At 40.5% G+C, this 16091-nt stretch overlaps 3 protein-coding genes across 3 annotated transcripts; all 3 read left to right on the top strand.

The window, feature by feature from the left end:
- The first annotated feature begins 4760 nt into the window (after nt 1-4760).
- LOC116206415 (serine carboxypeptidase-like 42) lies at nt 4761-8248 on the top strand. Its single transcript, XM_031539287.1, has 10 exons — nt 4761-5389; nt 5792-5899; nt 6011-6103; nt 6209-6301; nt 6459-6544; nt 6692-6970; nt 7055-7188; nt 7294-7386; nt 7509-7626; nt 7898-8248. The coding sequence occupies exons 1-10, from the start codon at nt 5149-5151 to the stop codon at nt 8063-8065; spliced, it is 1413 nt and encodes a 470-aa protein (XP_031395147.1). The 5' UTR covers nt 4761-5148; the 3' UTR covers nt 8066-8248.
- Nucleotides 8249-8572: 324 nt separating this feature from the next.
- LOC116206411 (pentatricopeptide repeat-containing protein At3g09040, mitochondrial) lies at nt 8573-12113 on the top strand. Its single transcript, XM_031539283.1, has one exon. The coding sequence runs from the start codon at nt 8621-8623 to the stop codon at nt 11726-11728; it is 3108 nt and encodes a 1035-aa protein (XP_031395143.1). The 5' UTR covers nt 8573-8620; the 3' UTR covers nt 11729-12113.
- A 443-nt stretch (nt 12114-12556) lies between these two features.
- On the top strand, nt 12557-15100 carry LOC116206416 (protein trichome berefringence-like 7). The gene is made up of 4 exons (XM_031539288.1): nt 12557-12795; nt 12889-13752; nt 13891-14049; nt 14522-15100. Exons 2-4 carry the CDS (start codon nt 12914-12916, stop codon nt 14805-14807), a joined length of 1284 nt encoding a protein of 427 aa, XP_031395148.1. The 5' UTR covers nt 12557-12795; nt 12889-12913; the 3' UTR covers nt 14808-15100.
- Nucleotides 15101-16091: the final 991 nt, after the last annotated feature.

Raw genomic sequence — 16091 nt, 5'->3', positions numbered from 1 at the left:
TTTGGCTGAATGGCTTTTTTGGGCATGACAAGAATGTGGGGGTAATATGGGGCCAGTCAGGACCCCCTCCTGATGCCCAAAGGCACTTTTTGTGGAAGACACTCGATGCCACCCCAAGAACATCAATAGCGAATTCTCTAGGGTTCTTATCTGAATCCCGAGTGATGCTTTCTCGAGTATAATTCCACATCGTAAGCCCGGTCTGGGCCGTTGATATTGTGTCGAGGCGTAAATGATATTTTCCCGTGATTTCATACAACTTGCATAGCTCACGATCGGTGCAAAAACTGCTTTAAATCATATGTAGCTCTTCGATGTCTATCTTTATCGAGTTGTTCCCTTGTGCACCTCGTCTCATTCTCAATCACATTGTTATTGTCAGTACGCGATAAGATTAATATATATATATATATACTTATCGAAAATATATATATATAATTCAGAGAGACTTCGTCAAAAAGCAAAAATTTGTTGAGTGAATCAGATTGATCTTTTTATGATTTGGAGGGCATTGATGGCATGTACTATGGACCTGCATATTGTGCGGATTTTCTCGTGAGGGGTCATTCAATTGCAAGAGTGATGGGAATCTTAATAGGATAATCCAATGTAATTAATTAATTGTTAATTAATCGATTGAAGTGGAGGAATCTTGCAAAAAATATTTGGGCTAAGTATGTTTACATATATTTAGCAAAAAAAAAGAGAGTATTTATACATATGAAAATGCAGTTGTTATTATATGTTATCTAATTAAAAATATATTGCTTGATGGATAAATGACAATTTAGATATTGGTAATATCTTACTGAATAAGCAATAAGTTGTGTTGGAATAAACGTTTAGATAACTCTTTTAGGTTGAGTGCTCGAGATCCTTCTATAATTTTTGGAACAAAGACATGAATTATACTAAAGATCTTAAGAAGAAATAATTATTATTATCATTATCATCATCATTATCATCATCATTATCATCATCATTATCATCATCATCATCATTATCATGTACTAATTGTATTAATTATGAGTCAACCACAACAACCTTGAAATTTTCATGAGAAGCATGAAAATCTGTGGAGCAAATCACAACAACCAATAATCACCATTGAAATTGAGATCACCAAAACCACTACACCTCTTGGCCACCTTTGGTTGTTCCAATTTAATCGGGAAATTAGAATCTCATGATTATATTTCTCTTTTCTGAATTCAGACTTTAATTAATTAGTGAATGGAGATTATTATCGCATATTAATTTTGGAATTGATAAAGACATGACACTGCAAGATATATTACGATAGATAGGAATTCATTTTCACATCATTGTCGCAATAGATCGATGGATTGCAATAAAGATGTGAAATGACTCGCACATCACGCATGTTGTGCCGGCATGGTATATGCCAGTATTTCATGTCATCCAAGTTAAGTGAGCTAATTACCATCGATAGTGTGTGGTCCCGAGAGACGCGACTTTTTTTTTTTTGGATAAATGATGAAACTTCATTGATAACAGATGAATTTACATCAGAAACCAATACCATTTTCCTCTATACGGAGTAAAATAAAAAATACCCAAGAGCTACTCCCAAGTCAACTAGTTGCAGTATCAAAATGGTGAAACATATGCCTCGCAATGATAGAGTGTGCAATTTTGCATGAGAATCGAGGGAGAACAGACAACTTTGCTTTCACATCCGAGAAGATCCTTCGTATTATAATTGTTGGAGGCGAGACTTGATTCCGGTAGAGCCTGGCGTTCCTCTCCCTCCAGATGCAGTAAATGTAGTGAGTCCAGAGAAGTTTAAGACAAATAATATCCAGCTTCTTTCCACGGAGAGAGGAGACCCAGCAAAGTTCCGTATTCCAGTCGACATTGTGTTTGTTCATTCCAACACGGTCTAATAAACTTCTCCAAATCCCTTGGGTGATAGGGCATTCAAAAAAGAGGTGATTTCGGGTCTCCAATTCCAAACTACAAAATTCGCATTCGGGTGCAGTAATCGAGATTCTCCAACTCATAAGCCTATCTTTTGTACTCAATCTATTATGAATACAAAGCCAGCTAATGAAAGAGGATCGAGGAAACTGCCCCTCAAACCAGATTGCGTTCCTCCATTCCATCTTCTGGCTTCTGGGACTAAAGCATTTCCACGCACTAGCAACAGAAAATGTCTCGGATTTGTGAGCCGTCCATGTGACCCTATCACGATCAGAGAGTTGAATTGCATTAGCGAGATCACGGAGCAGGCCAGCTTGCATTAGAGAGACGCGACTTTCTCCATATGATTAGTTTAAAATGAAATCTTTCATTGGCTATACATTTTTGCACTCGGAAGAAATACAACGCAAGACGAGTCTAACCAATTATAGTATCTAGTAATATATAAAGCACATGCGATAAGTTCACTCGTGCTGGCACACATTGTTATTATAGACGGATGCCATTGACCTATTAATTCAGATACCACTTGGAGCAGATAGATCGTCATCGATCATTTTGTCGAGAGCTTTCAACCTTTCAAATTTTTCGATGGTATTAGATCCATCCCTTTTTTGTGTGTGTGTGTGTGTGTATGTTTCGAATGGTATCATTACCTTCCCATATGGTCAAACAATAATACATATGTATGCTCCTGCATGCAACCAATTATATTCTCAATATATACGTAAGCTTTATTATAGTCATTAGCACATGTCTCGACAAAATGAATAGTTTATTGTCGACCAGATTTATTAATTTGTAAAAGCTGAAAAACCATCTTTCCCATATTATATCTAACTCAACCCACGCATGTATTCCAATGGCTAAAATCAATGGAATGAAAATCTCGTTATATATATATATAAATATAAATAAATGCGGATCGTATTCTACATGACTACAGATACTTATTTAATTACGTGAAAAATCTCGAAAATGATTTCTGTTTATTATTCTCTGAGTTTTTTTTTCCTTCTTCCTATTAAAAGTGAAGTGAATATTTAGAATAATTTATATACAATTCCATACATCTTTTTAAAAAAAAAATAAGAAAAGGAACTTCTATGACTACATCTTCATTGTCTTTTCGTGAAATGCAACGTTGGACCAAGAAGCAGCGGAAGAAAAAGCCAAACAAAACAAGATAGATTAGATGCCTTCGATTTATCTATTTTCATATTTATTTTCCTTTTTTTTTCTATTACAAAAGAGAGACAATCTTATATGAGACATGTATATATATTATGTGGCAATATCACGAGTTGATAAGAATCCTCAATTTTTATTGATTTTATAAAATATTAAAAAAAAATTACCATTGATAAAAATAGAATTTTTTTATGTGTCTAGTGACATAGTGACACGTGATATACTCGTTACGTACAATACATTCAAGCTAAAGACATAATACAAAAGAAAAATTATATAAAGGGACACGGTAATTTCACGAGAGAAAATCGAACTTGAAATACCTATGTTCCGGTTGTTACCAATGATCTAACGGCAATACGCCTCCTTTTTTCATATATATATTTTTCTTTTTTGATTGACCCAAATCCAATATATATATATATTTTTTACAGAAAACTCAAAAGCATTAATTACATGAGAGAAAACTTTCAAAAATAATGCCAAAAATAAATGAATGCGGCTCCAACGTGCTGCTTCCCAACGTCTCTCTTTGCCTCCCTCGCAGATACCGCACTGGTCAAAACCAAACAAATAGATGCTACCTATTGGCAAGAACTCCGTGCTCCCGGTGCACCATGGACCCAACCATTCATATAATGTATTATACTCACAGCTGTAAAAAAAAAAGGGTTGAGTATTACTAATTAAGTTTGAGCGAGTAATAACCAATCATAATATTTATAAATAAAAATTTTATGACATCGTTGTGAGGTTAGTTTTATACTTTCAGACATGTTAATTGAACGTTATAAGTGACTAGGTAGTGATCAACGAATAGTTGCTCGTCATAACTTCCCAAAAAACATAGGAATCCATGTTCAAAGATTGATCAAAGCGGGGTTGAAGGAGGAGTCGCCTCCTAAAATTTTGACTTTATATAAGATATTACATGTTATTCTATAAGGGTTAATTGTACTAATAGTTTAAAAAATTTCATAAAGATTACAGGTTGATCCAAAAAGTTTCTTTAGTAACTTATCAGTACATTAAGTTTTAAAAGCATTTCGAAATTGTTTATTATTTTTATTTACATATTTTTTATTTTTTGTATTTTTTTAGATTTTATGATGTGACGCACTATAATTGGTTCTACGTGATAAAAGCGGATACATAGTATTGACCACGTCAGTAATAGTTGATGGCGTCAAGCGCGAGATAACAGAATGTCTTATATAGAAATGGTTTTAAAACTTAGTGTATCAACAAGTTTTAAAAAAAAATGGACTAATCTGTAACCTTTATAAAACTTTTAGACTATTGGTGCAATTAATCATGATAATTTCCTTCCTCTAAGTCGAAAACCTTATGTTTTTAAATTCATTATCCCATATTCGACTAAATATTCAATGATTGTTACTCATTCAACTTACCTCCCCCTTGCTCCAAATGCCCGCGTCCGTCACTGTGCTCTCCGCGGCACAGTTTGCGGCTTTGTGCGGACTTGCCAATAAAACGCCAGCTACACTCCCCCAGTAGAAGCCTGCAGCTTCCTCTCTGCACCTTCCCAACGTCTCATTCTTCTTCTCTCTCTCTCTCTCTCTCTCTCTCCCTCTCTCCCTCTGTCGAGTCATGAGCTGTTATGGTCTTTACATGGGGCGAGGAAATATAGCAAATTCAGTATAAAAATCTCAGCTTTGCTGCTCCAATGTGGACGCTGATGCCTTTTCCTTAAAGCCTCGCCAAGCCTCACGTGCCTGCTGTTATAACAGAAAGAAAAAAAATATATATAAAAGATTTCCGAAGGGGGCATGCACAACAAAACACCATCATCATCACCATCATCTTCCATCACTATCCATTAATGCTTACTACACCTCGGTCCCTCACTCAGCAAGACCCCCCCCCCCCCCCCCCCCCCCCCCCCCTTTCATGCTTGCTCCATTATATAAACTGAGTAGCTGCGAGTGAAAATGGATGAAGGGTCTGTTGTTTCTTTTCTGCAGTAGAAGGGGTTCTTGAAGTTGTTTTCAGATGGGTAAAGCTTTGGTCTTTTTGGGTTTATTAGCGGTTGGGCTGTTGGGGTTGGTCGGCGTCAGCGGGTTCCCAGCCGAGGACTTGGTGGCGAGGTTGCCCGGTCAGCCCGAGGTCGGGTTCAGGCAGTTTGCCGGGTACGTAGATGTCGATTTGAGACATGGGAGGAGCTTGTTCTATTACTTTGTTGAGGCAGACAAGGACCCCGACAAGAAGCCTCTCACCCTCTGGCTCAATGGAGGTTTGTGCCATAAAAGATGAACACATGACTTCTTCTTCGTGTTCTGTTCCTGTTCAATTGGATGTGCCCATTTCGTCTCTTACTTTATCTGCTTTTTGTCTCTTTTCATGCTCAAGATTCTCTGTACTATGCGTTTGAGGAGGAGATTGATTGACAATGAGTCCTGACTGTGTTGTTTTTCTATGGAAATTTTTGAATTCTGTGAATCTAATATATTCACTCCATGTATTTAATATCTTCTAGAGGGTATACGAATCAGAATCACATTAGCAGAATTCTACAATGACTGTTGAAGCTCGGTCTTATTATATAACCGGTGTTCCGGTCTTTTAACGGGGATATTGAGTTACTGTATATGGTACACTACTAAGTAATATTCACTATAATGGAATTTCTGCGCAGGCCCAGGATGTTCGTCTGTCGGTGGAGGTGCCTTCACTGAGCTGGGCCCATTTTATCCTACCGGTGATGGTCGAGGACTTCGAAGAAATTCCATGTCATGGAACAGAGGTTTAATTTCATTTCTTCAATCTAATTATCTAAATGAATTTGCCTGTTTCAACCGGCTTGATTCTTTCAAAGTGCTCAAATTTGATATATTGATGTTACTCGTCTTTGCAGCCTCAAATCTCCTTTTCGTTGAGTCTCCTGCAGGAGTAGGATGGTCGTACTCGAACACGACTTCTGATTACAGTTGCGGGGATGATTCCACTGGTAATCATATCACATATTTGTTCCCCGGAAAAATATATATGTTTAGGAATAAGAAGTATAAAATTCTGACACGTTAAGTTCCTGTTTTTCTGTTATCATTCACAGCAATGGATATGCATACGTTCTTGATGGGATGGTACGAGAAATTTCCGGCGTTCAAGACAAGAGAGTTGTTTCTCGCAGGAGAAAGCTATGCAGGTCTTGTCTTAACTTATTCTTCGATCTCATTTTATTCAGCTTTAACAGACAGATGTTTGTGCATTTTCAAGGAGGTGAAACATTTCCCGGTCTTCAATCTGATTTTTGGAGGAAAATAGGAATCTCCCGAAATATAACTATCTGGACTCGTTTGCAGGGCATTACATACCACAGCTAGCAATCGTTCTGCTCGACCATAATGCGCGTTCGACCGGTTTCAAGTTCAATCTCAAAGGAGTTGCTGTAAGATATTAACCTTTGCTTGGCTCCACCTGGTTCAAAAAGTTGGGAAGAACATGTTCAATCTCAGTTTCCGATATCGAACCGAGATTCTCCCCGTTTTAACTACGTATTCCGGTTTAAATTGTAGTCTTCTCTTATCTCTCGCAGATAGGGAACCCACTTCTCAGATTGGACTATGATGCTCGAGCCACATATGAGTTCTTCTGGTCCCACGGAATGATCTCTGATGAGATTGGGCTTAAGATCACGGGGGAGTGCGATTTCGATGATTACACCTATGCAAGTCCCCACAATGTGAGCGAATTGTGCAACGAAGCCACAAACAAAGCCGACAGCATCGTTGGTGACTACATAAACAATTATGATGTGATCCTCGATGTCTGCTACCCGTCCATTGTGGAACAAGAACTTAGGCTGAAAAAACTGGTACTAAACTTCACACCAATTCTTGCTCTTTGGATATTCCTCCTTAAGACTGGTTTAGGAAGGAAAATCTTTCTTTTCTTAAAGGCGACCAAGATTAGCATTGGAGTCGATGTATGCATGACCTACGAAAGGCGGTTCTACTTCAACCTTCCCGAGGTTCAGAAGGCTCTTCATGCGAACCGAACCAATTTGCCTTATCCATGGTCTATGTGCAGTGGGTTAGTCCTTAGTCCTTACATGCCACAATTTGTGTCAATAATAGGTGGTTTTCCACGAAACGGAAGAGCCCTTAACTTATCCTGCAAGTTTCTTTTGGAGTGCAGAGTTTTAAATTACAGCGACACGGATGGCAACATCAACATTCTACCGTTGTTGAAGAGGATAATCCAAAACCATATACCGGTCTGGGTTTTCAGGTAACCTTTTCTATTATATCACCCTGATCCCACTTGAATTGCTTATCAAGCGGAGGTGTCTTTGCTCGTATTTACTTCAATCCCATGGAGTTTGATTGGTGAATTCTGTTCAATTCTTGTAGTGGTGATCAAGATTCGGTCGTGCCACTGCTTGGTACTCGAACTCTTGTTCGTGAGCTAGCTCATGACTTGAAGTTCGGGATCAGTGTACCCTATGGAGCTTGGTTCCACAAAGGCCAGGTACTTTCATCTCACCCCTCGACTTATGGTTTTGAGGTCTGTAAGCGCAACATGCTGTTGCAGATCAACCAATATACGGACCTTTTCATTCACTTTATGTGGTAAAGCATGGAATTAGTATGAACAGATGCAAATCTGACTCGTTCAAGACACACCCTAGACCTGTAATATACGCAACGTGACATACAAAGATAGGCTCCATTTTCTTTTTCTATTCAGCTTTTCTGAACAATCAATAGTAACATATGCCATGGATTTTCTTATCAATCAGGTGGGTGGTTGGGCGACCGAGTACGGGAATCTGCTGACGTTTGCAACAGTCCGTGGGGCTGCTCATATGGTGCCTTACGCGCAGCCTTCGAGGGCTCTACACTTGTTCAGTTCATTCATCCGGGGCCGCAGGTTGCCCAACACGACGCGTCCTTCAATTGATGATTAACTGTGTAGGATCCTACGAGTAGTTTGCATTGTTGCTTGTTGCATTCTGGTTGTTTGCAATCTCTTGACATTTCCACTCCCTGCAAAGGCAATAAGATAAGAAAGAAAGGAAATGTTCAAAGGAAATTGAGCCAAAAATTGGCGTTTTCCTATGTTCTAAATGATAAATCGATTCATTCTCGAATGTTACGAATTTCTTAAATTTAATTCGCCATGCCCTTTATAAATGGCGATTGCAGTATGCCTTCAAAATTTTCACCGATGAAAGTTTTATCGGCATTGATGGTGACAAATATTTAGAAAAGTCATAATCCTTTTGGAGATCAATTGTGATTATTCTAATCAAACAAGAAGGTTCTTTGCATATGTTGAGATACGAGTTCAAGATTGGAGGACCATTCTGAAAAAGAACACAAAGTTCATAGTCCCCTTTAGCAAAATAGAAAGGGAAAGAAGTGGCCAGTAAAACGACACCGTTGCGAGATGAATGGGACCTTGACGCGTTGACGTGAAGTAGCGAGCGGACTCAGTAGGATCGGGTGAGTCTTGAGAGTCGATGCGCCTTGTGAGGCATTTCTGCAGGAAACCAACTTCCCCTGCAAATCGTCTCTGTTCAAGCAACAAATCCACCCTATCAACTGTTGCAGACGAGCCATTCAGCCCTGCCCCACACCTTGACCCTTCTCCATACCCTGCACGTAGCAACTACGCTTCTCTGCTCCAAGCATGCCTGCGGCAGTGCAAGAAAATCAAGACCCGCCACCTGTTCGACGAAATACCCCAACGGGTCGAAGCTTTAAGAATCTGCAAGGTCATCCACGGCCAAAGCTTGAAACTTGGGGTGGGATCAAAAGTGTCTCTAGGAAACGCCATCCTTGACCTGTACGCCAAGTGTGGCGATGAGGGCTTCGCCGAGAAAGCGTTCCGTGAGCTTGAGGACAGGGTTGTCGTTGCTTGGAACTCGATTCTTTCGATGCACTCAAAGCGGGGAGAGCTCAGTCGTGTGATTAAGCTCTTTGGATTGATTAGAGAGGATGAGTTGTTGCCTAATGAGTTTACCTATGCTGTTGTTTTTTCCGCTTGTGGGAGAATGGCGGATGTGAGCTTCGGGAGGCAAGCACACTGTGATTTAATCAAGGTTGGGTGGGAAAAGAGTACTTTTTGTGAAAGTTCACTCATTGATATGTACGCAAAATGTGAAGTCGTGGTAGATGCGAGGCGAGTTTTTGATGGAGCCATGGACCCGGACATGGTTTCTTGGACGGCTATGATTTCAGGATATGTTCAGGTGCGCTTGCTGGAAGAAGCTATCAAACTACACAACAAGATGCTGCAATTCGGCCTTGTTCCTGATCAAGTGACCTCCATCACCATAATCAATGCGTATTCTGGCCTAGGAAGGTTCCATGAGGCACATGAGTTGTTTTCAAAAATCCCAAACCCAAATGTTGTGGCGTGGAATGTAATGATCTCTGGTCATTCCCAGAAGGGGTTGGAATCGGAAGCTCTGGACTTGTTTGTGAGTATGAGAAAGTCCGGAGTAAAACCGACTAGGTCCACGTTGGGCAGTGTGCTGAGTGCCATTGCTAGTCTCGGAGCTCTTGATTATGGCTCGTTAGTCCATGCTGAGGCAATTAAACTTGGGCTCACAGATAATGTTTACGTTGGAAGTTCCTTGCTTAATCTTTATGCCAAGTGCGAGGAAGTGGAGTCTGCTAAGAAAATTTTTGATGCACTTGATGAGAAAAATGTCATTTTGTGGAATGCAATGCTCGGAGGGTATGGCCAGAACGGGTATCCAGAAAAGGTGATCGAAATGTTCAGAAGTATGGAACAGTGTGGGTTTCAACCTGATGAATATACATACACCAGTACTTTGAGCGTGGCTGCTAGCTTGGATTCCTTAGAAGCAGGTCGCCAGTTGCATTGCCTTATTATAAAGAAGAAACTCACATCAAACCTGTTTGTTGGGAATGCTTTGGTGGATATGTATGCTAAGTGCGGGGCACTCAAGGACTCAAGCAAGCAATTCGAACAGTTGGAAGTTCGGGATAGTGTCTCGTGGAATGCAATAATAGTTGGTTATGTGCAGAAGGGAGAAGAGGACAGAGCTTTCGAAATGTTCAGGCGGCTGAATTTTTCGGGCGTTTTCCCCAGTGAGGTGGCTTTGGCGAGCATATTGAGTGCATGCGCTGGTATTCAGGCTCTTGAACGAGGAAAGCAATGCCACTGCATAGCGGTCAAGTTGGGACTGGAGACAAGCCTCTACAGTGCGAGCTCTCTCATTGATATGTATGCGAAGTGTGGAGAGATCAGAGCCGCCCGTGATGTTCTCTCACGAATGCCCAGCCTCAGTGTGGTCTCAATGAATGCTATGATTGCTGGCTATGCCAAAACCAAAAGTGATTTGGAGGAAGCAATTAGTTTGTTCCGGGAGATGAGGGTGGCGGGATTGAGGCCTTCTCCAATTACATTTGCAAGCCTTTTGGATGCTTGTGAAGATCCTCGAAGAGTTTACCTGGGAAAGCAGATCCACTGTCTTGTACTGAAGAGCGGCCTTCGGTGTTATGAGGACTTTCTGGGTGTTTCTCTCATAGGAATGTATATGAACACTCAAGAGAAGACAGATGCCCATAGTCTTTTCTTAGAGTTTCCTAGACCGAAGAGCAATATATTATGGACAGTCATGATCTCCGGATATAATCAGAATGACTGCAATGTGGAGGCTTTGCAATGTTTCCAGGAAATGAGAAATACCAATATCCTACCGGATCAAGCCACATTTGCTAGCATTCTAAAGGCGAGCTCGGCTCTCTCTTCCTTGCCTGAAGGAAGAAAAATTCATTCGCTTGTCTTCCACACAGGCTTTAACTCCGACGAGTTGACCAGTGCTGCTCTCATAGACATGTATGCTAAGTGTGGGGAGGTCCACAGTTCTACTCAAGTATTCAATGAGATGGAGACAAAAACTGATGTGGTCTCGTGGAACTCGATGATTGTTGGGTTCGCCAAGAATGGGTTTGCTGAAGAAGCCCTTAAGGTTTTCAATGAGATGAAGCAATCGCACAGTTCTTGTTCTCCCGATGATGTCACGTTCCTCGGCGTTCTTACTGCTTGTAGTCATGCAGGATTAGTGTCTGAGGGCCGTGAAATATACCAAGAGATGGTGGATCACTATAAGATTCACCCAAGAGCCGACCACTCCGCTTGTATGGTCGATCTTTTCGGCCGATGGGGATTCTTAGAAGAAGCTGAACGCTTCATTGACCAATTAAATTTTGAACCTGATCCCAAGGTCTGGGCCACGTTACTCAGCGCTTGCAGGTTACATGGAGATGAAATCAGGGGAAAACGGGCAGCGGAGAAGCTTATACAATCGGAGCCCCAGAACTCCTCACCCTACGTTCTTCTCTCGAATATATACGCCGCGTCAGGGAATTGGCACGAGGTCAACTCGTTGAGGAGGGAAATGCGAGAGAAGGGAGTTAAGAAGTTGCCAGGTTGTAGTTGGGTCGTGGTGGAAGAGAAGACTAATCTGTTTGTTGCAGGGGATGAGTCCCATCCTCGTGCTGGTGAAATTCGTTCCATACTAAAAGACTTAACTGATCTAATGAGGGATGATGCTCATACCGAGCCTGATATTATTATGCTTTACGGTGCATAATGAGGTCGGATCGGACTGTCTATCTGGCTGAGCAATGGTGGGCACAGAAAAGATCAAATCTATATCGAAACAGAGGGATGTGTTCGTCGTGCTGAAGCTGCATGATATTCGCTGAGCAGTTGTTCCTGTGTGATTAATTGTCTTGTACAGTAGAACATTTCTTTTTTTCTGCAGGGATGATTCTTTTCTTCGTTGATGACATTTCACAATTGAAAGTTATTAATTTTATGGGGTGCCCGACAGATTTGGAGGGCAAGAATTGGCACAAAACCATTGTTTAGGGGGCCAATTTGCTGGAAAAACGTTCTTGCTGTCAAAAATTGACGAGGCGCAATGAGTTAAAAGGTGTGTCGAATGGAAGCATAGGGTTTGTTTAGTTTCAAAATTTAATTCTTTCTCCACTCCAATCTACTTTACTATAGTCGTTCTCAATTCAACAGTACGATCATTACTTTTTATATTTTTCTCTAATTTTAAGGATAAATTTTTTCGCATGTTTTTTTAATCATTATTATAATTAATTTTTAAATATTAAAATTTTTTAACTGTATATTACTTTTTTATCTTTTTTTCAATTTTATAATTAAATTTCCTCACATACTTTTTTAATAATTATTAAAATTATTTTTTAATAATATATTTTCTCAATTATTTTTGTCTCTACTAAAATCAAACGACAATTATAATTTATCCTCAACTAATTTATTATAGGCAATTTCTTGAGTTCCGTGACCGATAATACGTGTAATCTACAACGTATAATTCATTTAGCATGAAGCTACTTTACTAATATGAATAGTGCAATCACAACTTTGGGACCAAAAATAGACGAAGTCGAGACCAAACTCAGACAGCAACCTGTGAACCGACAGCAGTTGGATCGAGCTGTCCTGATTTGCCCAAAACATCTGTCCCTCAGTTCAATTTCCATTCTACCCATTCCGCCAACTCCAAGAATCAAACTCTCCTGCAGAAGCCCCCCACTTGTCGGTGGAGCAGCTGCCACCGCAAGTGTCGGAGTTCCTGCCTTTCTGATGTTCATCATGCATTGACCTTCGCTTGAAGAGGTACACAATCTCCCAGACTTGTACTTTCAGGAGTTCTCTGTGTTGGTAATCGTAGGATTGCAATTTGACTGTTTGCATGGGTGAATCTCTCAGGGGTTGGCTGCTTAGCTTCCGGTTCATGGAATTGGGGGAGACGGAGATGGGGAATCGACCCAGCTGGAGAAAATGGAAGTCTTTTGTCCATTTGAGGTCTCTGTGGAAATGGGTCTTCGGCTTCGGGCTCCAGGGAATGAAGGGTCACTGTAAATTTTCGATCTTCAGCTCGTTCAATGGAGTTCTTGCAATTGGGTCTTTTCTGTCCTTCCTGTTAGCCATAACATTTGCCTACTTGTTAGTGTTCCCCAAGTTTCGTGCACCGATCCGCACTTATGAGGTTCCCAGGTCGAATGGTTCGGCGAGTGAGTGTAATTTGTTTGAAGGAGGTTGGGTCCGAGATGAGCGTTACCCTCTGTACAATGCTTCTGAATGTCCCTTTGCAGAGCGGGGATTCGATTGTTTATCCAACGGCCGCAAAGATCGGGGCTTTATGAAGTGGCGGTGGAAACCCAAGCATTGTGATATTCCTCGGTTCAACGTGCGCCAAATTCTCGAATATCTGAGAGGGAAACGTGTGGTTTTTGCCGGTGATTCCTTGAGCCGGACGCAGTGGGAGTCTTTTATCTGTATGCTCATGACAGGAGTGGAGGATAAGAAGAGTGTGTATGAGGTCAATGGGAATAAAATCACTAAGCAGATTAGGTTCCTTGGTGTGAGATTCAGTTCGCACAATTTCAGGGTCGATTTCTATCGGTCAGTCTTCCTCGTGCAGCCAGGTCCTGTCCCGAGACGAGCACCCAAGAGGGTCAAGAAAGTAGTTAAGCTCGATAAGTTGGATGATATTAGCAACGAGTGGATCGATTCGGATGTTCTGGTGTTCAATTCAGGGCACTGGTGGACTCCTACTAAGCTCTTTGACATGTAAGTCATCTACTTCCAGTAGCTGTTAACCCGTTTGAAAGCTTGATCTGACTAAAATCTGTATTTACTGTTGGGTACTGCTTTTCGCGATAGAGTAGATGTTTTCGCTCGGGTTTCCTAACGTGTTTTTGCAGACAGGGGCTGGTATTTTCAGAAAGGAGGGTCTTTAAAGCTTGGGATGCCCATATCTTCGGCTTTTAGTACAGCATTGGAGACGTGGGTTTCTTGGGTGGAGAACAACATCAATACAAATAGAACAGCAATGTTCTTCCGAACCTTCGAGTCTTCTCATTGGAGGTGCGTAATGTTACTATTAACATGCCACGGGACATTGCTTGGTTTTCTATTTCGACTATTGCCCTAGCTTTCTACTGGTAGTAAGATGTGTTGACCGCACATTGTTGATGTTAAATTCTCAAATCTAAACCTGGGACACTAAGCTTCAGAAATGATTTATTCACCCGAGTGATGTTCAATGTGTGGGAAGTTATCTTGGCCAGTAGGAACCTCCAAAATATTTCTCCATGATGAACATTGGAGAATATTGGGCTTGATAAACTTCATTCCGAGTCATCTAAATCCTCACAATTCATTGTCGTCATACTCCAAGGACGTGACATGCAGCAGAACAAGAGGGAAGGCGACAGAAAATGTACCCGGGCCATATTAAATGAATGTAGCGAAACATTACCATTCTCTGCCAAGGGATAGTTTCTCTGTTGTGGGGCTGAAGAAGAAAGAACTCACCCTCGTTCCGCTTTTTTTCCAGTGGCAGGAACCGGAACTCATGCAAAGTTACCAGACGCCCTTCTACAAAGACCAACAAGAAGGACCGCAGCTGGATTTCGGAGGCAATAATCAAGGTTGTCAAGAAAATGACGGTTCGTATGACTGTCCTCCATGTCACAAGAATGGGTGCATATAGAAGTGATGCACACGTCGGAACATGGAGCGATAATCCCTCGGTTCCCGATTGCAGCCACTGGTGCCTTCCCGGAGTTCCCGATGCATGGAACGAGATTCTCATCTCATATCTGTTAATGAAGAACCGATAATATGTCCAGTAAATGATCTTAGTTCGGATAGATAAACCCAGGTGAGTTATACTGCTAATCACTCCGTGCATGCCGTAATTTTTCTGCAGCAGTTGTTTTTTCCGTTTTCATTGGACAATCTCTACTGCTGTAGTTTTGTCGTGCATTTAGCCTTAGGTTGCATTTGATACGATAGTCGTGTAATATTCGCAATGCGTAGCTCAGTTGTTTTATTGAGTTTGGTAAGTATATTGAATTCCGGGGATGTCACACCCTCTGGAAACGGAATAAATGTTTGTCGATGTTAATGTTTACATGAATAATTCTCAAAATAGAAAGAAAATTAATAAACCATCAAATAAACAAGCACATAAAATCGTTGCCATCAAAACATCCATCAAGAGGCCAATAATTAATCGGCTTTATTTCTGTTTTTGTATTATGATATCTTTTCTTTTTCTGGTTAGAAATCCTCGGCCGAAAAATAGTCTCTGTCCATTGTGTGCAACAATTGCCCTTTTGGTTGGGGAAATCATGACTAAATCCGACCAAAATTTGCCCATTGACTTGGATATTAAGTTTAATTCGACATGAAGTGCACGATTAAACATGAAAAATGCGGAAACTTTTAATCACAATATAAAAGTGACGATGCATTACACAATGTAGGATTCCATAAGTAAACATAGTATCAATTTAGATATGTTCAAATGATCCCTTCTCATAATAAGAAAGTGAAAATACCAGTCCGGTATGAAATGAACTTATAATCCTGAAATATTATTACAGATTATATTTACTACTTTTTATTCTATCAGTAAACATAGTATCAGTTTAGATACGCTCGAATCATCCCTTCTCATAATAAGAATGTATATACCGGTCCGGTATGGAATTAACTTATAACCAGGGAATATTATTATAGATTATAATCAATTTACAGAAATCTGAATCGCCCTCCATTTTCTCATTTTGATTCCTTTTCATTTATAGAATATTCTAATTCTTTGATTCCGGTTAATAAGGGGACGAGTGTAAACAGACAATCGCCATAGCATCCTAGTCCATTGGTGGGTGATGGCGTATTGATGCATAGTCGACTTAAATTGAGGGCTAATCACGGGATCCAAAAATTAGGAAAATTAAACCAAAGAAAAGAAGAAAAAGAGATTGACTAAAAGGTTTGGCTAATTGGGTTCGATAACTCCAATTAGATTTTTTTTTTTTGGAGTGAATACTTTAATTAGGATTTAAATTGTAACGAATTAGAGGACAAGGATTCGATGTGTTCCCCAAGCTATGTGC

This window comes from Punica granatum, chromosome 4 (assembly GCF_007655135.1).
Source record: "Punica granatum isolate Tunisia-2019 chromosome 4, ASM765513v2, whole genome shotgun sequence".
In the NCBI taxonomy this organism is placed as follows: Eukaryota; Viridiplantae; Streptophyta; class Magnoliopsida; order Myrtales; family Lythraceae; genus Punica; species Punica granatum.
The sequence above is the reverse complement of the archived record's forward strand: the minus strand, read 5'-3'. Positions and strand labels throughout refer to the sequence as shown.

Bases quoted from the DNA above. Each gene is read 5' to 3' on its own strand.
- LOC116206415 (XM_031539287.1), top strand. From the start codon at position 5,149: ATGGGTAAAGCTTTGGTCTTTTTGGGTTTATTAGCGGTTGGGCTGTTG. The intron at 6,104-6,208 runs GTAATCATATCA...TATCATTCACAG, and splicing joins TTGCGGGGATGATTCCACTG to CAATGGATATGCATACGTTC. The intron at 6,971-7,054 runs GTACTAAACTTC...CTTTTCTTAAAG, and splicing joins AACTTAGGCTGAAAAAACTG to GCGACCAAGATTAGCATTGG.
- LOC116206411 (XM_031539283.1), top strand. From the start codon at position 8,621: ATGCGCCTTGTGAGGCATTTCTGCAGGAAACCAACTTCCCCTGCAAAT.
- LOC116206416 (XM_031539288.1), top strand. From the start codon at position 12,914: ATGGAATTGGGGGAGACGGAGATGGGGAATCGACCCAGCTGGAGAAAA. The intron at 13,753-13,890 runs GTAAGTCATCTA...TTTTGCAGACAG, and splicing joins CCTACTAAGCTCTTTGACAT to GGGCTGGTATTTTCAGAAAG. The intron at 14,050-14,521 runs GTGCGTAATGTT...CTTTTTTTCCAG, and splicing joins TTCGAGTCTTCTCATTGGAG to TGGCAGGAACCGGAACTCAT.